Here is a 23,016-nt window from a genome sequence, read left to right on the forward strand (position 1 = left end):
CTTGGCATGCATTGGCTCAAAGAGCAGCATCGTCGACAGCCATGGCCCCGTTGTTGTCCGCAGTCAAATCAGCCTCGCCGTTTGCTGCATCGACAGCACCATTCGTGTCCAGGACTGCGGCCGCTGCTGCCGCCTCCTGCTCTGCTTGTTCCACAGCCTTGGCCTGCTCTGCCTCCAGTGCCGCAGCCATCGCCGCAGCCTTGGCTTCAACGGCCGTCTCGCCGACGATTGATTCTTCAACGGCTGCCTTTCTCCTGAAGACCCTTGCCCAGCGCTCGCCCCATGCCTTGACCAGCTTGCCCATGTCCTCGTTCAAGCCGTTGCTGCCGTCCTCTTCGATGAACTGGTCCGCGGCTCCACCGGCAACGCCCGTCACAGCATCGTCAATAAAACTGAAGAGCTGCCTCATAGCCTCGCGCTCCTTGACCAGCACTTCATCCAGAGTCTGCACCTGCTCGGCAGGAAGTCCACGCTGCAGCTTGGCAGCCACAATCTGGCGGACGCGGTTGGTGACTTTGCCCACCGTATTGGCGACCATCTCGTACACCCAGCTTTCGGCAAGCACCCTGCCTGCGTTCAGACGGTCGCTCAGCGCCCATTGCACGACGCTCAAGGGGCTCAGGATCGTGTAGTTCAGCAGCTTGTCGACGATATTGACCGCGATGCCAGGCTGCGCGCTCCAGTAGTCGAATACAGACGAAATGATTTGCCTGCGAGCTGCTTCAGAGGCCGGACCGACGCCAAGCAAGCGTTCCTTGCAGCGTTCAATGCATGAGAGCACGTGCGAAAGAGACTTGGAGCCGATGTAGCAGATGCAAGTCATGTACGCATCCGTCGATGGGACCAAGGGATCAGCGACGCCATGCTCGGCTGCCTGCTCGTGAATTTTGTTGATCACTTCCTGGATCTCTTCTTCCGGAGCCTTCTTCTTCAACAGCTGCAGGAGCTCGCGGCCTTCGGCGGCGTAGGGAGTCTGGTCCGACTCGTACTTGAAATCGGGCGTGTCCTTGTCTTTTGACTCGGGAATGAGGTTTGGCCACTCCGCGGGGAGCGTCTCACGGATACGCTTTGCAAAGCTCAGGCGAATTTCCTTGTCCAACGCGCCGTTGATGAATGCTTTGCGCGGGTGCAGGTCAGATGCTGAAGCGTCCTCGGACCATTCGATCCACTTCCAGCGAAATTCAAAATTGCTGAGATGGTGCGCGAACCAGTCCATGTAGCGATACGAGATTTCCATGTCCATGGCGTCCAAGTGGCGGAAGAGGAAACGAATGGCACGTCCAAGACTGGGTGCAACGGCTGCGGGAGCAAGTTTGCAGGACTCTGTGATCAGGGAGTGGTAGTAAACCAGCTTGTGTTCCGCAGATGGGAGAGACAGGATCTGGGAGAAGACGGCGTCGACGGCAATGTCCTCAGGCTTCCAGGTGGGTTGGTCTTCCGGAATGTCCTTGATCTTGTCAAAAGGCGTGGCGCGCTTCACGAACGTTTCGGGGGCCCAGTAGCAGTCCATCTCGAGGAGGAACTTGGCACAAGCGTTTCTGTTGAAGTCGAGGATGTTGATCGTGTCAACGAGCGCATCCCGGAGGAGGCACGAGGCGATGTCGGAGGTTCGGGGGACCGTTTCGACGTCTTGGTCGGCGTAGAGAGAAAAGTAGGTCTCGGGGAAAAGAGGACGGGGTCCAGGGTTCACAGGCGATGGAACCGTGATTGCAGGGAAACTGTGTTTAGTGGCCGTCTTCTCCTCGTCGACATTGCCTTCCTTCTCTCGCTTGACGTAGACTCGCGGAATGCATGCGAGCTTCCAACCGCGCGAGGCCTCTTTCTGGAGCTGTTTCTGCAAAATTCCAATTAAGCTCTGAAAGCCAAAGGGCTTGTCTTCGGTGTCGCCTGGGTATGGGTCGACGAGAGGCTCCAGGGCGTGCGGCGCAGAAGCAACGATTTCTGTCCTTTCGAGCATGTCAAGAGCATTTTGCTCCTGGCCAGGCGCGGCGACGATGACGTACGGGATGGTGAGGAGGATGATCTTGACAAGTTCCAAGCCAACGGCCTGTTCGACATGTTAGCACCCCAGTTTTACGCGTTCAACTGGATACTTACGTCTTCGGACGACGCAGCCTGCAAGTCGACGGCTCTGCTGAAGAGCTCTTCGAGAACCGAGAAGACTCCTTCTCCATCCTCAAACAAGCCTTGGAGACAGGCAAAAAACCGCAGCACAAGCTTGAAGCCGCGCCAGTTTCCAGCCTCCAGCTTCTCTTGTGCAACCTGGCGCGCTTCCTCCAAAACTTCCTTGACCAAATCCGGCTTGGTGTCGTTGAGGTACAGAATTACGGCTGCCGTGAAGGGGATCTTGAAGGGCTGTTCTCCGACGCTAGGAGCAGGTCAGTCGTGCTCATGAGTGAAAGGGCTTAGACACGCACAGCTGGACCGTCAAGTGCACAAACGCCGACCTGAAGTCCTCATCTTCGGCGTTGTCAGATGCAATGCGGGAAATGTCTTGGGCATCATCCTGCGCATCTCTGGCAGGCTGTTGGATCGAGCGTCAGCAAGCAGCGTCGCCGCAGATGTGTTGGAAACCCATGTTTCGGTGGACTTACCGACTCGGCGATGGTCAAAAGCTGTCTGCGCAGCTTCAAAACCGACGACTCTTCAATACGGCGGCGCATGGGAGCATGCCTGCCCTCACGACGGTCTTCGACCTCATCCTCTGCGAAAAGTCAGCATGGCGCATGGCAAGGTGATGTGGGTGCTCTCTCTCAACTTACCATCGTAGCGACCACGCTTGCGCTTGTTGCGGTTGTAGAAGCGACCCGAGGGGCGGCGATCGTCAGCATCGGCCATTTCGACGTCTTGGTCGGCAAATCGATGTCGTCCTGGCCGGTAGAAATCACCCTTGGTGTTGGATAAGGAAGGGTACCTGTCGCGTCGGGGAGCTTGCCTGCGGTTGCGACGGCTTCGCGGGCCCGTTGGAACGCGGATGGGGCGCTGCGCCAAGCCGCTAGTCGTGTTTGCACTGTTTGCACTGTTTGCCCCACGCCCTGCCTCACCATCGTGCAGGACCATTTTATCGAGCAGCTCTTCAGCCAAACCCGACGCAACATCTTTTTGGAGGGCCCGATGCTCTGCCGCAACCTCTCTGATGTCTAGATGGTATGTTGATGCATCCTGGTAGGCAATGCCTTCCATCAAAGACGCCATGATCTGGCCTCCAAGTTGGCAGTGGCTCCAGTGAGATGTAGAGCGTCGAGATCACGGCTGAATGAATTGGTGTGTTTGCTTCAGTGTTGAAGATGTGATCCAAGTGAGAGGTTGAAGTAAGAGGACGTTGGGTCTGTTGGATGATGGCAAAAGCAGCTTGGCCGACTCACTCCAGGAGCCACAGCAAGACTCGAAGTGAAGGCACAGTATCCATGCAAGGCGTTGTGGAGCTGCAACGGAGCTGGTGTTTGGAGTTGGTGTAGTTGTGCCTCGAGGTGTAGGCTTTTATACACATTGTCCAAACCCCAAGTCCGCGTGACAGAACCACGGGCAAGCGAGCAGCCTTCAACGTGAGATAGTGCCAATCGTCAGCGCGGATCAAGAGTCAGGTGCCATGTCGAGGCCACAAAAAAATGGCAAAGAATATTGATAGTAATATGACATGTGAACTTGGAGACTCTTTGGAGCGCATGCCTAGATAGCGGCCTCGGCGTTGACAAGAAGCACAAACAGAGGTCCAAGATCTGTCGTTTCGTTTCGAACAGAGTCAGAATAAGCGTGGACCAGAAAACAAGCAGCCCCCTCCCCTACAACAAGATGTCCTGCAAGGTTCTCTTCCCTTGGTCAAGCTAGACGCGGGTTTGGGACGAGAATGGTCGAGTCCGACGTTATTTTTTTGGTGAAGCCTAAAGGAGACATAGCGATGAAAGTTTTCCTCTTGCGCTGTCAATGTTCAAAACAATCGGGAGGGGCCGCTCACGGTTTCGTTTTCGGGATGACGGGGATGAGTGATGAGCCAGACGCAGCAGAAATAAAAAATGAAAAGAGAAATGAAAAAGGATATTGAAATCTACCACCATTGGCCATTGGTATTCCACTCCCCGTTACAGCAGCTTACGAACCACGGAAAACCCGAAGCCTTGCCCGCCACGACGACGTTCAGATGATATCCTCCGCGATTCTCGATGAAAGTTGAAGGAAAAGAGAAAAGAGAAAAAAAAAAGGGGGATCCCGCTGGTGGAAAGGCGCCGAAGAGGGAGACTAACAACGACAAGAAGGTAGGAAGTTAGGGCCCGCCGCGACCAAGAGAATAGGCCTCGTTTTGGAGGCCAGCAAACCTTGACTTCTCTCAGCCATTGTTATGCCACCGCGAAGCCTTCGATTTCTTTGACCGTCTCCGAATCCATCCACGTGAACTGATGGGCTGAAGGAATAACATCTACGCAGCGGGCCAGAGCATGTGTAACTTGGCAAATCAAAAAAAGGCCGCTCAAACGGTGTGATGCATGACGAAGTCCGCGACTTTTGGAGCTGTCAGTCCGGAGAGAGGCAGTACGTGTACCGAAGCGCCCTCTGCATTTTGATGCCCGGAGGACGATGGCTGTCGACCCTGTTCCCGCGAGGAAAGCAATGAGTCGGGGCCGCGAAGAGAAAATGCCGTGCCAAATCAATAAAACACATAACATGACCTCATGACGCATGCCAGCGGGACCTCTAGTCCAATCGAGCCATCATCTGATCTTTCGTGAGTGGCTTGAAATCGCCCGCATCAATGTCGAGTCCCCGGGCTGCCAGGGTCGCGCGCATGTGTTGCGGAACAAGCTTGTTGTTAAGTGGTGGCGCGATCGAAAGTTCTGCAAGAAAGGAGAAGAGGAAAATTGTTAGTCCGCTTCCAAATACACACGGGGCCAGCTCACCGTGGAGGGTAAAGTCAAAGAGATTGGGGAGCTCCTTGACAGCGCCATTGGGGTGACGAGAGTCCGGAAGTCTCGTGTTGGGGTCCCTCAACTCGTCAAAGAAGGGGTGGACCATGGCATCGATTGCGGAAAGCCTCTGGGTGGGCGTGTACTCGAGAAGCTTGGAAATGAGGTCGATGGCGTTGGGGTCCGCTTTACGGAAAACCTTATAAGCTGGTGAGTTTTGCTCGTTTTGCAAGATTGCCTGGCCGCTCGTCCGTACCTTGTTGAACGGATGGGGTTTGATCTGAGGGAACTTGTGCTCCATGTAGTTGGGATTCATGGTGCGAATCTGGTCCCGGGTCGGCGTTCCTAGGACCTTGATGATCTCGACCAGCTGGTCAATTCCGGATTCTCCCGGGAATAAAGGCTGGCCGAGCATCAATTCGGCCATGACGCACCCGGTGGACCATACATCTGGCAAGAACGCGAGGCTTTAGCGAGTCCATCACCATGGGAGCAGGGGCGTTTTGAGCTAAAATTACGATGACGTACCGATCTTCGTGGTGTAGTTTGTTGCGCCGAAAATCAGCTCCGGGGCCCTGTAGTACCTCGAGCAAATGTACGAGACGTTGGGCTCGTTCTCGACCAGTATCTTTGCGCTGCCAAAGTCACACAGCTTCAGCACGCCCGTGTTGGGATCAAGGAGGAGATTCTGGGGCTTGATGTCCCGATGGCAGATGCCCTGGGAGTGGATGTATGCAAGAGAGCGGAACAATTGGTAGATGTAGAGCTTGACCTCGAGTATCGGCATGACCGTCTTCAACTTGTTGAAATACCTCGAGGCGCGGTAGACAGTTTCTGGGACATATTCGAGAACGAGGTTGAGGTAGACTTCATCCTTCTGTCGGCGGAGGATAGTTAGCAAAGGAGGCACCTCGGCTGGGTGCAAAGCAGGCCAGGCAGGGCAGGGCGGGGGGTTGCCTTCTTACCCGTTCGCCGTTGTTGTAGAAAAAGGCCTTCAATTCCACAATGTTGGGGTGGCGCACGATGCGCATTATTTGGAGCTCGCGGTTCTGCGTGGTCACGGGTCAGTTGCTCGAGGCGTCGTGGCGGAGAGGGGTTGGAAAGCAGATGGATGGGTGGATGGGAGCGAACCTTGAATCGCTTGTCCTGCAGGACCCTCTTGATGGCGGCGTCTTCGCCGCTCGGCGACAGCTTGGTCTGGAAGACGACGCCAAAGGAGCCATTGCCAACGATTTTGCACTGAGTGTAGGCCAGGTCTCTGTACTCGCCAGTCACGCCGTCCTGCACCTTTTCGCGTATCACCTCTGGACGTGGGGGTTAGCAAGGCGAAGCCGAACACGGTCCGACTGGTTGTTGTGTCCTTACCACCCATGCGAAGGCTCGAAAAAGCCGATGGCCGATTTTGCGACATGGCAACGACGTTGAGAATTGGAAGGGCGTCAGAAGGGGCGAATTGCTATCGCGGGGACGGCGAGTCCGAGCAGAGGAGCGGGCGGGATGGTGGTGGTTGCTCGGCGATGGAGTCCGTCGTGGGCGACAGGCTACGGGCAGCGACGCGAGAGCGTTGGGGTTGCCGGCGAAAGGAGGGGCGTTGAGAGATGGCGGCGGGCGGGAGGCGGAGCTGACGGGATGGCTTTGGCGCTCGCGGAGGGGGCGTAGGAGCGACGGCGGGACGACGACGGTGGTGATGGCAGCGGCGGCGGCGGCGGTCGAGGTGAGTGTTGTTGTTTTGGTGGGTGCCGGCGTGGATCGAGGGCCGTGGCCGAGAGGTGGAGGTGTGAAGTTGGGCTGCGGAGTCTGTGTGTCGTGTGTTGACTCGGTGGAGAGCGGGCAGCTGGAGGGCAATGCAGGTGTTGTGGGGCGGGGAGGGGGTGCCTGTCCGTGTGCACTGTCGGTAGGGTAAGGTACAGTAGGTCGTCTCTGGTGGATTGACGGGCGGACGAGGCTGGGATCAGAGAGAGGAGACGGCGACGAGGAGGGAGGGAGAGGAGGGAGAAGGCGCGAGGACGGGTAGGGAAGGGTTGAGTAAGTAGGTAGGTACTGTATGTCGCAGGGCAAACAGTGAAATGACAAGTGCACTGGTGACGCGAGAGAGGGCGGCCGAGAGGGAGAGAGAGAGAGAGCGAGAGAGAGGGAGCTGGTGCGAGAGGTGCGAGGCCACGCTAACTTTTAGGTGCGCGTGAGCGTGGTCAATCCGGAAAAGTACGCAGGCCGCTTGACGAGCAGAAGACAGGACCACGACCGACGACAACGAGGGGGGGGGGGAGGGGTGGCCTGGGTCAAGCGCAGCAGCGCAGCGCAGCGCAGCGCAGCGCAGTGGGCGGCGGACGGGCGAGCGGGCGGCCGTCAGGCCAGGTCAAGGAACTCAGGTCAGGGCTGGTCGACTGTTTCCCTACAGCCTCGATGGTTCAGTTCCTCTGCAATGGACGAGAGAGAAAGAGAGGGAGAGAGAGATTGATTTGCTGCAGGCTGCTTCGCTTTCCACCCATCGTCGTCATGAGGGCCGGGTGCGTGGCGAGCCCTGGGACTGACGAGAGTGGTGGGCGGGCAGCCAAGCACCACGCTTCATTTGCTTAGGTTGTCGACCAGCAAACAGAAACGACAATTCAACGTCGACACAGACATGTACATGTAGCTAGCAGCACACAGCCCTAGACACAAGTCTCGCACCCCATGTACCTCGTCTTGGCCGTGGTGTTGATGAGCTCCGCTAAGGTAGCTGAGCTGTGTTCCTTCGTCACACACAGCCGCAGGCCCACCTTGGCCGGCCAAAATGAAGCAAAAATCATCGTCGTTGACTACTACATGATTGTCTCCGTCCATCAGCTCCACTTCCCACTTGGCTGCCAAAGTCCGTCCCCGTCCCCGTCCCAGTCCCAGTCCCAGTCAGGTCCCGGCGCAAACCCACATCACGTGATGGCCTCACGGACGGGGCCCGCCGGGGAGGGACGGACTGCCGGTGCGAGAACGACAACTCGGCTTCTTGGGCCATGTCAGGTACAGTCCTAGTCGGCTACATATGTACATGTTGTTGTTGAACTTCCTTAGGTCTGCTTCGCTTCTCGTCATGAGCTTGTCGTCGTCCAATCCTGCTGACTGACTGCTCTTCCTCTCCATTCTCCCTCTCTGACACCAGACCGACGCATCACCAACTCCAGAGCCTTCATCTTCCACGCCGTCCCTCCCTCAACCACATGGCCGCCTACACGTGTCGCCCGATGCAACTGGAAAGGCGTTTAGACTTTGCTCGAGGCCCACCTTGGGCGAGCCTGCAGATGCAACCAGAAGCCTTGTTTTAGTCGCACCTGCTGACGGTTATTCCTAGCATGCGGCTCTTGCGGCATCAGCTGCCACCATGCAGATTTCCCTGTGCCCGCCAAAGCCCGCGCTGCAGATGACCATGATGGCTGCATGAGGTTGCTGCTGCTGCTGCTGCTGCTGCCTTTGCTTGGGCTTGGTGCCAACAGCCGTGGCGGCACACTTGACTTTTTTTTCTCTCCCCAACTCTCTACTTGCGTGAACATTCCTCCGCTCCTCCTCATCCCCACTGTGATGCGCCACATCTTCTGGGTCCAAATCCATCATCTCGCTAATTTCATAGCCTCGCCAGCTCTCAGGGCGGTACGCTAAGAAGGTATGCTAAGGTATGCTATGGTACCTACGTCCGTGTGTGTGGTGAACCAACAGGAGTCGTCATTTCTTTTTGACATCCGCTGGTGTGCCTGCCTGGGTAGGTACCTGCCCTTTTTCGTCATGCAATTCCCGACTCTCTCGTGATGGGTCCACACGGCTTCCCGCCCGAAACAAACTCTCGTGCTGCTCCGAGGCTCGAGCAAAGAAACACACCATGCGCATCCATACATTGTACATACACGCCTTGGTGTCGCTGCATCTTCGCGCAGTTCAACCCTCGTCCGAATCCGTCGCCGACCCACCCGAATCTCCATGCTGATTGGGATCTGCGACGACCGCGCCGCTGATATCCCGCCCGTCGCCAGTCCCGCTCCTGCCTGCTCCAACTCGGCGCATCGTGTCCGCCTCGCCTCTCGCCTCTGCTTCGCTGCCGCTCCAGTCCATTTGCCCGTCCCTGGATCCTTGAGGCGTCGAAGGGCTGCTCTGCGTCTTCCGCACTGGCCCTGGTGGGCTGTCCTCGAATCCCCCATTCGACGACCCTTGGCCTGCTCCGTCGTCGTCTTCTGATGTCGGCGTCGGCGGCGAAAACTCCAGAAGCGGACTTCGCCGCTCGTCCACGGACGCGTCCGACATGTTTCCAAACTGCTTGCTCCTCTCCTCGCGCGCCGGCCCGTGGCGCCGGTACCGTTGGGGCGACGGGCTGCTGGCAGGGCTGTCAAACTGCAGCTTGTGCATCATCTGTTGCACCAGCGGCAGTTCCAGATAGTTGCTTCCAGAGCGCACAAACAGCACCAGTCCCAAGCACAGCAGAATCAGTGTAGACTGCACCACGGCCATGCGCTTCTGGAAGAGAAGCTCGTCCGCCAGTAGCGTCAGCCGCGTGCTTATGGCCAGCATCTCTCTCTGATGTTGCTCGCGACGGTTCTCTAGTTCGATCACCGTCGACTGCCACAGCTGGTCGTACTGTTGTCGCTGGACACCACGTTAGCTGTTTCTCGCCATACGGCTCGATTGACATGGATCAAACTCACAAACTCCCTCAGCTCAGCCATGACTGTGCTGTTGAGATGCTCCAGAAATTTCTCCGTCTTGCCAAGCTGCCGCCTTTCAACCTTTGCAAAGGCGTCTCTGAGAATCCGGGATTGGTCCTCTATGTACTGTAACGATAGGGTAGAGTTCGATTCGAGCATCTGCAATCTCTTGTGAATGGATTTGAAGAAGCTCTCTTGCGTCGTTGGCGCCGCATTCTGGGGTTGGGTTGCTGTATGCCTGGCCGTTTCCCCGGAGGTTTGCCCCGTCTTTGACGGTGCAGATGCGACGTCCGTTCCATTGGTTGCGCCTTCTGGCGATGGAGCCGCACCTTCAGAGGCATGGTTTGCATCAGTTGCGCCTACAATGGGACCAGTGGAGGTTGACGTGGGGCCAATGGGTGAGGACGCAGAACCAGACTCGGTATGGTTCGAAGCGGTACTGGACGCACCCGCGCCATCAAGACTACTGGTGTTGGCCACTGGTAAATAGTGGGTTTCAGAGGCGATGGAGGTATTGGCAGTCGCAGTTTGTGTCGTTTGTCTCTCCTGTCCGTCTTTCGTGACAGCCACGCCCTCGCCCTCGCTCTGCGTCACGCCGTGACTTGTAGTTTGGCCGCTGGCCTGGGTTGAGCTACTCGCCTTCTCCCCTGCTTGAGTACCTTCTTCTGCAGAGGTCGTGTTGCTAGGCTGCGCCGCGTGAGGTGATGGATTAGCTTCATCAGCTACGGGTGTCTGAGTTGGACCTGAGGCTTGAAAGCTAGATGAAATGGCCTTGATGGCTTCACCCTCGCTTTCCATGATTTCTTCGCTATCATCGTCGCCTCTAGCAGCTTCCTCTTGATGACGAAACTCCTCCATCATGGTAGTCCCGTGAACTCTCAGCAAGGACACAGGACAGTAGAACTCGTTGCCGTAGTAGGACAAGAACTCAATCCGTAGATATCGTGCCCAGATGAGGGGATTCTCGACGAGGAAGGCTTGAATGTCACGGCTGTTTCGCGCCTCGAAAATGCCGAGTTCCTTCCAACGGTCCAGTTTCACTGGATACCGGTCCGAGACACTCACTCGAAACGTGCGGAACATGGAGCTGAAGAACTCGAAATTGGCCAGGACAATCGTGTCAACCAGTATGTCATCGCAGAGCTCGACAATCACGAACTTGTTGTCCGCAGCACATTCGTTCAGCATATAACTGTCCTTGTTTTCGACCAGCAGGGACGAAGAACTCTTGCATTGCGAGTTTGTCTTGAGCACCGTCGCCGCACAGTCGAAGGAGGCGTAGTTGAATCGTTCCTTGCATGTTTTGCCGGCATCTTTGCTTCGGGGACGACCGTTGGCGGGCACCTCCTTCGCCGTGCCATCGGCTCGCACTGCTTTGGCCTCGAGCCCTGAAGACACGTCTGTTTCCTGGCCGGCTTTGTTGGCACCGAAGCCGCCAAAGTCGAGCTCGATTTCGGCATCCTCGCCCAGAAAGTCGAGCTCACTGTTCAAGTTGACAGGCCGATGCTTCCTATTCTGGCTTCCAGCGGCCCCGCGACCCTGTCCAACATTGTCTGGTGACTGGCCGGCTTTGGCCAAGTTTTGTTTCTTCCACTCCTCGAAAGACAGAAAATTCGCCGTGTCTAGCGGCGAATCTGCTTCTGCCTCGGGCTCGAATGTCGGAGATGCGGCATGGGATGCAGTGGACGGCGTGTCTTCAACTGCGGCGGCGCTAGCAGTACTCGAGGCAGAATCATTTCGAGCTGTATTCTCGACTTTCCGTGTCGCGTTGATAGAAGAGTGAGACTCGCTGTTTCCCTCGAAGCCGGTGGGACTCGACGATGACGTTGCGGCGGACTCGGTGGCGGCGGGTGCAGTCGAGTTGGACCCCGGAGGCGTGGTAGACCTCGCTCTCAAGCATTGTTGAGGTAGGGTGTGAGTAATGTAGTTGATGGTTCTACTCCGGCATGTTGAGACGGTCGGCAAAGGAGTCAAGGCCGAATTTGCAACGTCAGGGACGGCGACGTTGGAGTCGGTCAAGACAGGATCGGCCAAACCGGCGCGTGGGAGCGAGAGGACAAGGAGGAAGGCCGCCGCGAGGACATGTCGGCCAATCTTGAGCATCGCTCGTACATATCAGTCGGCGAATGGGGCTGGCCGGCTAGTCGCATGCGAAGGGTCAGAGCATGCAGCAATCGCGAACGAAGGCCGGTAAACAATTGTCATGAGCAGCACACGTGTGGGTTAGGTCAGACCCGGGCTGGGACAGGGCAATCAGCAAGCTGGCCACGACTCCACATGCGACGTACATGGACTAGGCCCCTCCGCCACCGCGCAGCCCTCCTTATATCAAGACGCGGCCAACGACGGCCCGACGACCTCTCCTTCGTTCCACGAGTTGCACTGGCTGCAGATGATGGGCGGGCGTGTTGTCATGATTTTTGTTTTCTGTTTTGCTCACGGTTTCCAGTGATATTGTCAAGTCACCACCGCCGGCAGTTCCGCCGACTCTATAGTGCAGCCCGTCCTTCCCGTTCGCACGAAAAGGTCCTAGTCAGGACCATGTCTTTCAAATGGCCGCCCAAAAAAAGAAGGGAAACACAGGAAAACAAAGAGTCTTCGGCCCGCTCTCTACATTTCCATTCGCCCGGCTCCCAAGAAGAAAGATTCATGAGCGCATTTGTATCCCAGGGCTCCCGCAAAAACGCCATGCGACCAGCGAAGACAGACCTTGTGTCATGCCATGGAAAAGGGGGTATGCGCGCTGGAACGAAGCAATGCATGCGCATAAAAGGTGCAATGAGTGCAAAGAAAGGAAAGAACAGGCGGACACTGTCGCCATTTAGGCTGCTAGGAAAAATCACCGTCAGATTGTGTTGGGCGTTAAGTCGTCAGACATGTGCAAAAAAGCCGTGTAGTATCCCAAAGGCCTTTGATTGGCGTCATTGTTAAAAGCCCTCGTCTCCGGCCCTGCAGAGATGTATCTGATCGACCCACTCTGATCGGTTGACCTCTTCTGCCGTGAGCCGGCGGTTTGGATTCGGGTCTAGGATGGAGTAGATGACGTTGCGGCACTGGCGCTGTCGCCGACAGTCAGTACAAACGCGAGGCTTGGATCGAAAATCGCCACATACCCTTCGAAGAACCTCGATTGGTCGGTATCCGCTCTCCTCTTTTCGGTCCTCGAGGTATTTTGTGTAAAACTCATCTTCTCCCTTTTTGGCAACCCGCCACAGGTGTCGGCCTGTCCTCATGGCCATGTATATGACACCGCAGGCCCATACGTCGACAGCTCTCGGGTCGAATTCCTCGTCGACGTACTCTTCAGGGGCAATGTAGGGCGCTGAGCCACAAATGCCGGCGGTCATGTGAGGCTCTTCCTCCCATGCCATCCTGAAGCATTCGCCATTGCCAAAGTCGGTGATTTTGATGGCGCCGTGCTGCGTTAGGAGTAGATTTTCAGGCTTGAGGTCGCGATGTGCCACGCCCATGGTGTGCAAATAGTCGACGCCGCGCATGAGCTGCTTGAAGAAGCAGTCGGCCTCGACCACCTCGAGCTGGCCGGCTGCAAGGATCAGAGTGTAGAGATCACCGCCGGCGCAGTACTCCATGACTTCGCAGAACTCGCCCTTCTCGTCGCGGATGAGATCCAGCGTGTTAATAATGTTTGGATGGTGCATGGACGAGGAAATGCAGAATTCGGATGTCAGGCGTTTGTTGTACTTTTTGTCCGACTCGCCGGGTCGCTGTTTGAACTCCTTGACTGCGAAAAGCTTTTCTCGCTTGGGATCCTTCTCGTCCGGCTTGTGTGCGATCTTGACGATGCCAAACGCACCCCGTCCGATGATTTCCTGGCATTTTCCATATTTCTGTACTAGAGTCAAGGAGGAACTTGCGCCTCCTTTGTGGTCGGCACTGAATTTCTCCTTGTCGTTTCGGATCTGGTCCACCCAGCCAGACATTAGGCTCAACGGCTGCTCATCTGGGTGGGATTCCTTCTTCTTGCCCAGCATCAAGTTTTGGAACATGTCTTTAAGCTTCTCCTCGCGCTTCTGGATCTTCAGCTGATGTTCGTGAGAGCCATCTTCGTGAAGCCTGAATCGTCGGGAGACGTTGGCGGCCTGCTGTTGCTCTTTCTTCTTGTCCGAATTGCTTTTGGAGCGCTCAGCTGCTGCAGTCCCTTGTTTTTCTGATTTGGACGCTTGTCGCTTGGGCTCTGGTTTGGGCGAAGTCGCTGGTGGCGTGTCGCTGTTGGACGGGGACTTCTCGGCGACCTTTTCCGGAATCTTGTCCACGACGACTCTCGAACTCTCTCTCGAACTGTCTGGTTCGCGGCGACCAAAAATTCCGCTTATCCGGGAGGACATGGTGGGTTTCTTTGAAGGGAGATTGGGCCTTAGTGCGGCGGAACCGTTGGCCAGCGGAACGTCGCCGTTGGTGTTTTTTGGTGGCGGTAGCGCGAAGTTGCCGTCGGAAGAAGCGAGCGAGGACGTGGACGTGGAGGGGACCGGAGAACCAGACGGCTTGGAGCTCACGGCGGGGGATGTCTTGTTGGCCATGACGAGCGGACACGGCGAGGGAGCAGAGCAGGAATGGGGTGCAAAGAGTCGGACGCGGGAGTGAGGAAGGCGACGAAGGCGGGTGAAAGGAGGCGATGGTGAGAGACTCGACGTCTCGGGCTGGGGCAAAGCCCAGGAGTCGTAGGCGTTATGCTCGCAAAACGGCGCAGGGTGCGGTGAAGGCGGGTGTCAGCCAGGAGTGGTGGAGGGGGAGGGCGGGCGCGTCGCGGGAAGAGAAGAGAAGAGGGTGTTGAGGTGGGCTGCCCGACGGGAGTGCGATCGAGAGGCAGAGGTTGCTTGGCGGCCGAGGCGCGGAGGCCGCCCGGAGCAAGGCAGTGGAGGGTTGGTTGAAAGGAAGCAAAGAGTCGAGGCGACCTGAGTTGTTGGCGGGCTGACAAAAGGAAACCGAAGCTGCGGGCGGTGACGCAGCCAAGGTGAGGTCAGAGGCGAGCGACGCTGACGACTGTGCGCGGGCTGGAGACACGGAAAAACATGGAGAGTTGGGAGGAAGAGGGTGTGAAGGGGGGAGAGAGAGAGGGCGAGAGGGCGAGAGGGCGAGAAAAACGGCAAAAGAGAAGCGGGAAGAGGGGCGTGAGGATATTACGGGAGCGATGGGATGCTCTGGTGCGGTATTTTTGGTTGGTGCCATGGCAGAGCCACTCGCTACCTCAGTCTGCTACTCACAGGCAGGCAGCCCAGTCCAACAGCTTTGCGCGCTCCCACTCGGTATCCATGCTCTCAACCTCTGCTTTGATCATGGTGGTTGTTTCAACATGGTGGCTGACTTGTCCAACCCTCGTCTCGCAACACCTAGGTACAGTCCGATCCGGTGGTGGTGTGGTGTGTATTCCGACCTCAACTCCAAACTTCTCCCACACCGTCACTCTTCAGCTCAACTTCATGCCCCAAAGTACATGTATGTACCTACACGCTCCGTCGCTATGGCTTTCCAGTTAGCCCTGCCGCCCTCAGTCAGTCGTCGGCTGCGCTTTTCTCGGACACCGGCGGCAGCACTGCGCATAGCTCCGGCTTCTCAACCACTCCAGCACCCGATTGCAGCAGCCATCAGATCGCCCCAGCTCAGCTCTACGTCATTCACTCACCTTCATTACATGCCTCATGTTACCGTGTGCAACACCACACCACAGCATCGCATCCGGATTTGCCTCATTCACGCCTCCAACATCTTCAGCGTGAGCGCAGATTCGCACTTTGATGCCGTCCCCAGCCTGCAGCGCGCCCCCGCGTCAACGACCAATCATCAAAAGCCTCATACACTACTTCATCTTCGTCACATCAACTTGCTGTCCACATGTCGACGACTGAGTACTGCCGTCGCGCCGATGCAGGTACTCCTGCTGCTGCGCATGGCCTTGCTGCATTCAATCTCCTCAGCTTACAGTTACGTCAGCTGCCAGGTCAATCAACGGAACCAGCCAGGCAGTCCACACACCGCCGTACCGCTGCCAAATCCGTAACTCGCGCGCCCACCGCCCGAATTTTTTTTCAAAGGGAAGACCTCGACTGTTTCCCAAGGCGCCCCGCTCACCTGTCTGCGCTTGACTTGCCGTCTCGATGGTCCCATCTAACAGCCTCATCCTGGCCAACAACCTCGGTCGTGCGTCCTTGGCCACCCCCAACTGCAAACCCGGAAACACGCTCTCCCGTGACTTTGCACTTCCAACCGACCTCGCAAAGAGTAAAAGCTCGCCTTGGTCACAACGACTTGGAGCTGCCAGCAGCCTCGTCCGTCTTCGCCTCGGCGTTGTTCTTGGCCTTTTCCACGAGTTTCGCCAGCGCCGATGCCCCCTGTTTTGACACCTCCGTCCCCAGCTGCAGAGCGTCCGACAACGAAGGGTTCTCGCAGATGCTCCTCTTGCCCTCGACCCGGCGAGTGAGATACAGAGTTGGCCGCTTCTGGCCGCGCTCCTTGACTATTCTCTTGATCTCCTCCTCGTAGGCCTTTTCGTAAACATCCATTTCGACGGCACTTGGTGACTCGCAAACAACGTGCTGATACTCGTGTGCCAAGTCCGCCGCCGGGAAATCTATGTCCAGAAACAGCGTGTCTTCCAACGGATCATGCGCGTGACCCTTCCCAATGTCGACGCGCGTTGCAGCTGGCTGAGCGACAGGATGCCCTGGAGCCGGTGAACCATGGGGACTTGGCGATACCGAAGGGCGTGAACTAGCTCGAGATGAAATGGTTGATCCCTCGACTCGCTGCGCCAACTGATCGGTCAATTGATCGAGCTTCGTCCCCAAAACCTCGCGCAGTCCTTCAGGACTGAGTTTGCTCTCGGCACGTGTAATGTTGCCTGTGCCTTCGCTTTGGGCTCTTGCCATCCTATCATGAGGTGCCTTCATGGAAAGAGGTGGCTGTACCATCCGCGATGCCTGACCGAAAATGCCTTGTACCAGGTCTGGCCGCCTCCTGAACAGAAGTTGCTTGAAGCGCTTCACTGCTTTCATCTGCCAATCATGTCAACTCTGCGCCGTGGAGAGAACAAGGAAAGAAACAAAGGGGTAAAGAGCGAAGACGCCTTTTGGATGACTTACCACTATGAGCAAATGGCCCATGTTACCAGTGATGGCCGCATTCACCTCGTCCTCGGTTGGCGGCTCAATGATAGTGGCGACATTCTCTTCCTTTGGCAGCAAACGATCCATGCCTCTCCGCGTGACCCAGCGGTGTTCCTATGTACTAGGTCAGCCTCTCGGCTCAAGCGTGGCAGGTGGACGCGCTTCTTACACGGAGATCGTCCATGGATATTCGTGTTTCTGGGTTCTTGTCCAGTATTCTGTGCATCAGATCTGCAAAGTCGTCGTCGCAGTCGGATCCGAGTTCAACCTCATCGTTCCTGATTGAATCATAAAGATCAATCATCCCAGCTTTTTCGAACGGTATCCTTCCAAACCGCAGGCAGTAGAGCGTCACACCCATGGACCAAATGTCCGCTGCTTTTCCAGACACGTCTCCGTGCTTGGGCACACATAGCTCTGGGGGCATGAAAGCCGGCGAGCCAGCCGACTTTTTGGTCTTCATTTCCGAGTCTTTTTCGAACATCTCCGACACGCCAAAGTCTACAATCTTCAGTACGTCGTCGTTTGTAATCAGGCAGTTATCAGGCTTTATGTCGCGATGAATGATGCCTTGAGCGTGGAGGTATTCGATGCCGAGAATCATGTCCCGAAACCAGCACCTGCATTGCTCCTCGTGGTATGGATCTGCTCTCTCTTCCAGCCCGACCCTCATTACGACACCCTTCTTGCAAAGCTCCAGGACCATGTACAACGAGTCCTCGTCCGGATCATCGAGCACTTCGATGAGAGAAACAAGGTTCGGATGGTTGAGCTTCTTCATGACGGCTATTTCTTCCCGGATGAGGTCGAGAGAGTTGTTCGTGTCGCTGCTGGAGTGGCGATGTAAGGGCAAATTGAACCCGCGACCTGCTACTGCTGGATTCTGTCGCCGGCGCATACCGGGGTTGCGAAGCAAATTCGACTGTGCGCGCTTCCTCAATCGCGACTTGGAGAATTCCTTGACCGCCTGAGAACCTCGAGAGTTTTGAGTCAGCACGACTGTTCGAGAGAATGCCACGGGCAAGGGCGTGTTTACGAATTCTGTCCCGAATTGATCCACAGCCAAGTGGACAGCGCCAAAAGATCCCCGGCCTATTTCCTGCTTCACAATGTACTGATTTATCCGGTGCTGGGCGGTGCCATCGTCTTCGCTGTTGCTGTATTCCGATCGAGCGTTCAATGTTTCCTGTTCGCCTCTGCAGTCAGCCCGTGTCTTTTGGAAGTAGGCGCTTGGAAAAGACAGTACAGACTTTGACTTCTCGTGTATGCGACGCAGCGCGACGGTGGTGGCGGAGCGGGCTTTGGAATGCGGGCGCGGAGCTGTAGCAGAAGACGGTGTCAGCGGAATTCACAGCGGAAGGGAGCGGGGGGATCGTCTCACGCATGTTTGACGGGAGGTGGTCTGCTTTCATCAGGCACAGTCAGAGAGTGGTGGTCCGAAGACTGTGTAGCCGGCGGAGACGGCGAAGACATGGCGGGGTCGATGCAGGCGACGGGGAGGCGAGGAGAATGGAAGAATGTGGTGTTTTAGGTCGCGAAGGAGATGCGATTTGTATCGGTAGTCCTAGGATGACAGGTAAGAGGCAAGGCGCACGCGGTCGTCGTCTATGTACAGAGGGTGACGAGATGTAGGAGTCGAGTGCGGGTGCAGGTGCAGGTGCGGGTGCGGGTGCGCGGGTGGTTACATGTACCGCTTCAAGAATCAAGGGTCCATGTCCAGTCCTCAGCCTGGGTCCGGCAGCTAAACCTAACGGGCCCAACGGAGCGGACGGGAGCCGCCAGCGGAGTAGGAGGAGGGCACGGGCACCGCCAGGTCGCCCGCACGGCATCATCAGGTCGGTGCTACTCCCACCATCTCACCCACCGGCATCCACTCCTTCGACCATGCGCGCCAGTCGCATCTCTTTTGCAACACCCAGGCTCGACTCTCGCCATTGCCGCTGATCTACGCCTTCTTCGCCATGGTTGTCTATTCGTTCTACATCTTCGACCGCCATAGTATGCGACCCTCCAACCGCACCAGCATCCGCTAACGACGCCCGCCAGGCGAGTGCATCTACAGCAAACGATGGATGCAGCGCCCTGTTTCCGCTCCTGCCAAACCTATCCGTCCTCAGTCGGGTGGCAGTCTTGTCAGCGATGGCAATCGGGACTCGAGCGGTCGCAAACCACTGTCAAAGGAGGACGATGCGAAGCTCATGTTCGGGACAATCTTCTCCCTCCGGAACATGGTCAAGCAGCTGGGCGGCGAAGATGATACGTATGCCATGCCCGGCTCGCTCTCTGTCTCCTCAACGCTGATGGACTTTCGTCTCTCCAAGCTTCTTGTCCTACCGCACCGCTGAATACAAGCTCCACTACTACGAGACTCCCACCCGGCTCAAGTTCGTCATGCTCACCGATACTAAAACGAACAATCTTCGCATAGTCCTGCACCAAATATGGGCGAATCTCTACGTTGAGTTTGTGGTCAAAAACCCAATCGCACCGGTCGAACATCCCGGGGGTGTCGGCGTAGCAAACGAGCTGTTCGAGCTGGGTCTCGACAGCTTCATAGTGAGTAACATCATGAACTCTAGGATCGTCTCTAACAGGCGCGCTAAAGAATTCGGTTTTCCCTTCTTGAGAACTCGATCAACTTTTGAGATCAAGAGAACCTAGGCATTCACACACAACAGCTTCTTCCATGGAGACAGATATCCGATCCCCAATGGCGCATCGACTTCCTACGGCCAGACCGCTTCTCTCCCATTTGCCCGCCTGATCCGGTCGAATCGCCTCCGACTCTTACGTGTCTTTAGGGCTTTAGCACTGGAATTGCGAGCGCTGGGACGTTGAAGAGCATTGATCACCGAACTGCTGTTTTTGGACATGCGACCATTGCATTCTAGCGGCGTACGAGGCGGGAAAAGAATCGTTTCGTCTGGGATATCGAAACCTGATGCTGCATAAAACAAAGGAAATTTGGTGATGGAAACCACGAACCGTGGTCCATCTTCCAGGACAAGATTCTCCTGTCATGAAACTGTCCATGAATGCCCCCTCAAGCAAAATGCAGCCCCATTTTCAACACCTAAGCTCAGAATCAAGTTGTGCAACCCTTTCCTTAGTATGCTCCTGTTCAGTGCCACTTGGGTGCTTTGTGAATAAGCGCTATTCTCGTCCTTCAGTGGCCCGCAGCTCTTTTTGGAGCTGCAAGATCTCGTAATCTCTGACAAGGTCTCTCCGGAACAGTCCTCGCTGTAGCTGGAGACTACCCGTGTGATGTCGCCATGTTTGACGACGAATTTAGTGGCTCTATCATGATAAGCAGGCTGTCGGGCCTTGCATAGAACTGCTTTCATCATCTGCGTTTTGATGGCAAGTTGCGCTGCTTTGGGAAATCGAGGGGTATCTTGAGCTTCGCGATTTTGTGATTTGTCGCCTCTGCCTTCGAGTACTTCTTTCCACGCTCCTTGTCGGTGGGGTTGTTGACTTTGCAGCCAATCTCGTGGAAGTACTGGGCAATTCTGCCAATGCGTTAGTCAGTCCGTGCAACCTTTCATAATGTGTTGGACGTGCTTACTGTTTGTTGTCTAATTTGAGGTCTTCTCTCAGCTCGAATGTATCGACCTCGTAGTCGTCCACTATCAAAGCCATTGCGGCAACGTGCGTGATGAGGTAATCCACGTGCCATTTCGTCAGTTCACTACGGTGTGATCAGCACGCGAACAAGTCAAAACAACATCCTCTTGTGCGAGCACTTACTTGCCGTTCGCAAACTTGCGCCTCACGCTGTCGAGAAGAGCTCCGCTGGCTCCCGTCTTCTTCTCCAAGTCCTCTCTGGGAGGAATTCTCTTTGATCCACTCCGTGACGGCTTGAGGGCATCCAGAAAATCGACGAGAAGCAAGATGTACTTCAAAATCTTCAGCTTCTTCAGTCCCTTCTTCTGCAATGCAAAGTTTGGAATTCGACTCGCTACGAAACGACTGTGCACTTGAACGGCTTCGCCATTTTGCATGGCGTCGATCCAAGGTTGAGCATCCACCAGGCGTAGGGTGTCGGTGCCTATGAGAGACTCGGGAGTGTAGACCTCGGCCGGGTTGGTGGCGTCCAGATTGGCCTGGGGCCGGGGTTTCCCTTCATCCACAGCGGCCTGGAGCGACTCTTTGGTGGGCAGGTCTGAAGTGGCATCGGAGACTGATTGAAGAACTGCTGCAGCCACCGAGTCTCCTGAAGCACCAGAGCCGGGAGCGATGGCGTTTTCCGTGATTGAGGCAAGTGCTTTCTTGGCCTTTTTGGTGCCAAACTCTCTTCCAAGCTCCTGGCGTAGGTTGAAATTGGTCTGTCTTTGCTTTTCGGCGGCCTCTTGGCGCTGTGTCCTGATCTCCTCTGCCTCGCTCCTCAGCGTGCTTCTCAATACAAGCCTGTGCGCTTCCATCATCTCTAGCTCCCCGGTGTCTGGATCGTAGATGCCGACGTAGTGTGCAAGGAAGTTGTCGGCAGAGCCATCCTGCTCTTCGGTTGCAGTAAAGTTGAGTTTGGCGTGATCAGAGGTCTCCAGCAGCAGTCCGTATGGTGTTGTGGCGTGCTTGTCGCTCGTGTCCTTCTTGTAGGGGTTGAATGCGATGCTGGAGGGCAGAGACACGCCGGGAGTCGCAACTGTTGGATTGACGAGGCCGGTCAGTTCCAGTGCTCGTCGGGGTGGAGGAGTGAATGCTACGAACCGACGACAGGACCAAGCTCGGCGTCGTCTTCCAAGAAGGAGACTTTGACGGACGTGGCAGGCGCATCGAGTGCGACCTTTTTGGCCGGGCGGTCGGTCCGCTGGGCATGGCGCTTGCGCTTCTTCTCGGTATGGTGGTCGGCCATGGTGTGTACAACAAGGAATGGTGTCGTTTGTTGTTCGTTGGTCGCTGGTTGCAACTTTTTTGCTCGCGTATCGATAAAGGGTCCCGAATCGTCCCGTCTGGTGCTGGTGCCGGCGTTCGGGCAGGGTTCCAGCTGTGCTCCAAGTGACGTACTAGGAGGATCATGCGCATCGCAGGCACGCGCGGCTGGACCAACTGCCAACTGAAGCTGATTCGAACCGGAACAGCCAGACTGAGGTCAGTGGTGTCGTGTCCACCAGCCAAAGTACGACATGTCGCGACTTCCCGGTTTTCCTGTCTCGTTTGCATCATGCCATCAACGCCTCTAAAGCCCGTCCAGCCTGCGTACGCTTCAAGTTCCCATACTACCTCCAATCTGTCCGTCTTCCTGGCCTACAACCGTCGCCATGGCCGCGATTCTTGACACCGTTTCCAATGCCGCCTCCACGTTCAAATCAAAGTCCATGGGCGTCATCGATGGCTTGTTTCCACCCGCCAAGCGCGCCGAGGTCCTCTCCAAGTTGCAAACTTGGGCGGCAGCCAATCCAAAACTCGCTGTAAGATGCCTATCCGACTCTCCGACTCGAAATCTGGGCTGACTGAGTAGGGCTTCCTGTTGGCACAACTTGCACTGTCGGGATTTCCACTGATAATGTTTGGCGTCTTCACCGTCACCGTCTTCGTCTTCTCTCTGATCGTCGCACTGCTTGTCGGCGTCCTGGTGGCTCTTCTATTTACAGCCTTCATGGTCGGGGTTGCTTTGCTCGTTGTGCTCCCCACCACCTTCATCACCACCTTGGGAGCAAGCTTCGTCTTCCTCTGGGGCCTTGGTGGCTATTACCTTGTCAAGTGGTTCAACCAAAGCGACGGGCCGGCCCCTGACGGCTCGGCCATCGGCGACAAACTGAACAACTTGACCGGTGGCCGCATGAGTTTCTTGATGGACGGCATGAGAGGGCAAGGCTCCAACGGTAGTCGCAACGACTCCGGCGATAAAGACTCCAAAGACGAGGACTCCAAAGGCAAGGATGGAGAGGTCTTTCCTCGAGCAGATGATGGCGATGATCAGAAGGGGAAAAATGCACACAGCTCTGCTCGCTCATCGGCGTCTACTGGGCCAAGAAAGCTCAATCGCGAGCATGTTAAAAATGGTGTAACCAGGGCGGCTGACACGGAGGATATCAAGCAGAAGGCGGGGAGCGCGACTAATACCGTGTCAAGCGTAAAAGGTGTTGCTGGTGGGGCTACTAGTCTTACTTAAATTTCTATTAAAACTATTTTCTCCTTACTTAATTATCTTCTTTACCTATATATTACTTAAAGTGTTGTGCGACGCGGCGCGCGCAGCTTGTATTTCATAGTATCTAGTACTTAGTATTTACTTCTTCTATATATGCTAGCTATTTCTAGTTAGCTTAAGAGTAGATAGTTATTCTATATAGGCTATATAATAACTACTCTTACTCCTTATCTATTAATTAT

The 23,016-nt window shown here is 56.0% G+C and overlaps 9 protein-coding genes across 9 annotated transcripts; 3 read left to right on the forward strand and 6 right to left on the reverse strand.

Moving 5' to 3' along the window:
• Positions 1-16: 16 nt before the first annotated feature.
• J3D65DRAFT_670041 (cap binding protein) lies at positions 17-2,838 on the reverse strand (the record flags this gene model as incomplete). Its single annotated transcript, XM_066803260.1, has 5 exons — positions 17-2,047; positions 2,098-2,368; positions 2,418-2,524; positions 2,595-2,704; positions 2,763-2,838. 5 exons carry the CDS (start codon positions 2,836-2,838, stop codon positions 17-19), a joined length of 2,595 nt encoding a protein of 864 aa, XP_066653416.1.
• Positions 2,839-4,689: 1,851 nt separating this feature from the next.
• J3D65DRAFT_557422 (kinase-like domain-containing protein) lies at positions 4,690-6,309 on the reverse strand (the record flags this gene model as incomplete). Its single annotated transcript, XM_066797307.1, has 7 exons — positions 4,690-4,829; positions 4,893-5,097; positions 5,155-5,348; positions 5,427-5,775; positions 5,864-5,947; positions 6,030-6,202; positions 6,264-6,309. 7 exons carry the CDS (start codon positions 6,307-6,309, stop codon positions 4,690-4,692), a joined length of 1,191 nt encoding a protein of 396 aa, XP_066653417.1.
• Positions 6,310-8,631: 2,322 nt separating this feature from the next.
• On the reverse strand, positions 8,632-11,902 carry J3D65DRAFT_484220 (UNC-like C-terminal-domain-containing protein). The gene is made up of 2 exons (XM_066796608.1): positions 9,563-11,902; positions 8,632-9,503 (listed from the first exon to the last, which is right to left on the reverse strand). The coding sequence occupies exons 1-2, from the start codon at positions 11,663-11,665 to the stop codon at positions 8,802-8,804; spliced, it is 2,805 nt and encodes a 934-aa protein (XP_066653418.1). The 5' UTR covers positions 11,666-11,902; the 3' UTR covers positions 8,632-8,801.
• A 587-nt stretch (positions 11,903-12,489) lies between these two features.
• Positions 12,490-14,100, reverse strand: J3D65DRAFT_670044 (putative serine/threonine protein kinase; the record flags this gene model as incomplete). The annotated part of the gene is made up of 2 exons (XM_066803261.1): positions 12,490-12,621; positions 12,676-14,100. 2 exons carry the CDS (start codon positions 14,098-14,100, stop codon positions 12,490-12,492), a joined length of 1,557 nt encoding a protein of 518 aa, XP_066653419.1.
• Positions 14,101-14,711: 611 nt separating this feature from the next.
• On the forward strand, positions 14,712-15,578 carry J3D65DRAFT_633294 (uncharacterized protein; the record flags this gene model as incomplete). Its single annotated transcript, XM_066801110.1, has 1 exon — positions 14,712-15,578. The coding sequence occupies one exon, from the start codon at positions 14,712-14,714 to the stop codon at positions 15,576-15,578; it is 867 nt and encodes a 288-aa protein (XP_066653420.1).
• Positions 15,579-15,816: 238 nt separating this feature from the next.
• Positions 15,817-18,156, reverse strand: J3D65DRAFT_557489 (kinase-like domain-containing protein; the record flags this gene model as incomplete). The annotated part of the gene is made up of 6 exons (XM_066797313.1): positions 15,817-16,572; positions 16,660-16,797; positions 16,853-17,650; positions 17,720-17,869; positions 17,934-18,003; positions 18,065-18,156. 6 exons carry the CDS (start codon positions 18,154-18,156, stop codon positions 15,817-15,819), a joined length of 2,004 nt encoding a protein of 667 aa, XP_066653421.1.
• A 285-nt stretch (positions 18,157-18,441) lies between these two features.
• J3D65DRAFT_633305 (trafficking protein-like protein particle complex subunit 1) lies at positions 18,442-19,780 on the forward strand. Its single transcript, XM_066801111.1, has 4 exons — positions 18,442-18,681; positions 18,730-18,943; positions 19,005-19,239; positions 19,289-19,780. Exons 1-4 carry the CDS (start codon positions 18,645-18,647, stop codon positions 19,307-19,309), a joined length of 507 nt encoding a protein of 168 aa, XP_066653422.1. The 5' UTR covers positions 18,442-18,644; the 3' UTR covers positions 19,310-19,780.
• Positions 19,533-21,957, reverse strand: J3D65DRAFT_633312 (RNA polymerase I associated factor, A49-like protein). The gene is made up of 4 exons (XM_066801112.1): positions 21,391-21,957; positions 20,431-21,325; positions 20,249-20,371; positions 19,533-20,192 (listed from the first exon to the last, which is right to left on the reverse strand). The coding sequence occupies exons 1-4, from the start codon at positions 21,533-21,535 to the stop codon at positions 20,027-20,029; spliced, it is 1,329 nt and encodes a 442-aa protein (XP_066653423.1). The 5' UTR covers positions 21,536-21,957; the 3' UTR covers positions 19,533-20,026.
• J3D65DRAFT_633314 (uncharacterized protein) lies at positions 21,653-22,978 on the forward strand. The gene is made up of 2 exons (XM_066801113.1): positions 21,653-22,091; positions 22,142-22,978. Exons 1-2 carry the CDS (start codon positions 21,942-21,944, stop codon positions 22,793-22,795), a joined length of 804 nt encoding a protein of 267 aa, XP_066653424.1. The 5' UTR covers positions 21,653-21,941; the 3' UTR covers positions 22,796-22,978.
• The last annotated feature ends 38 nt before the right edge of the window (positions 22,979-23,016 follow it).

Source organism: Phyllosticta citribraziliensis (assembly GCF_038025025.1).
Source record: "Phyllosticta citribraziliensis strain CPC 17464 chromosome Unknown J3D65scaffold_9, whole genome shotgun sequence".
NCBI lineage: Eukaryota > Fungi > Ascomycota > Dothideomycetes > Botryosphaeriales > Phyllostictaceae > Phyllosticta > Phyllosticta citribraziliensis.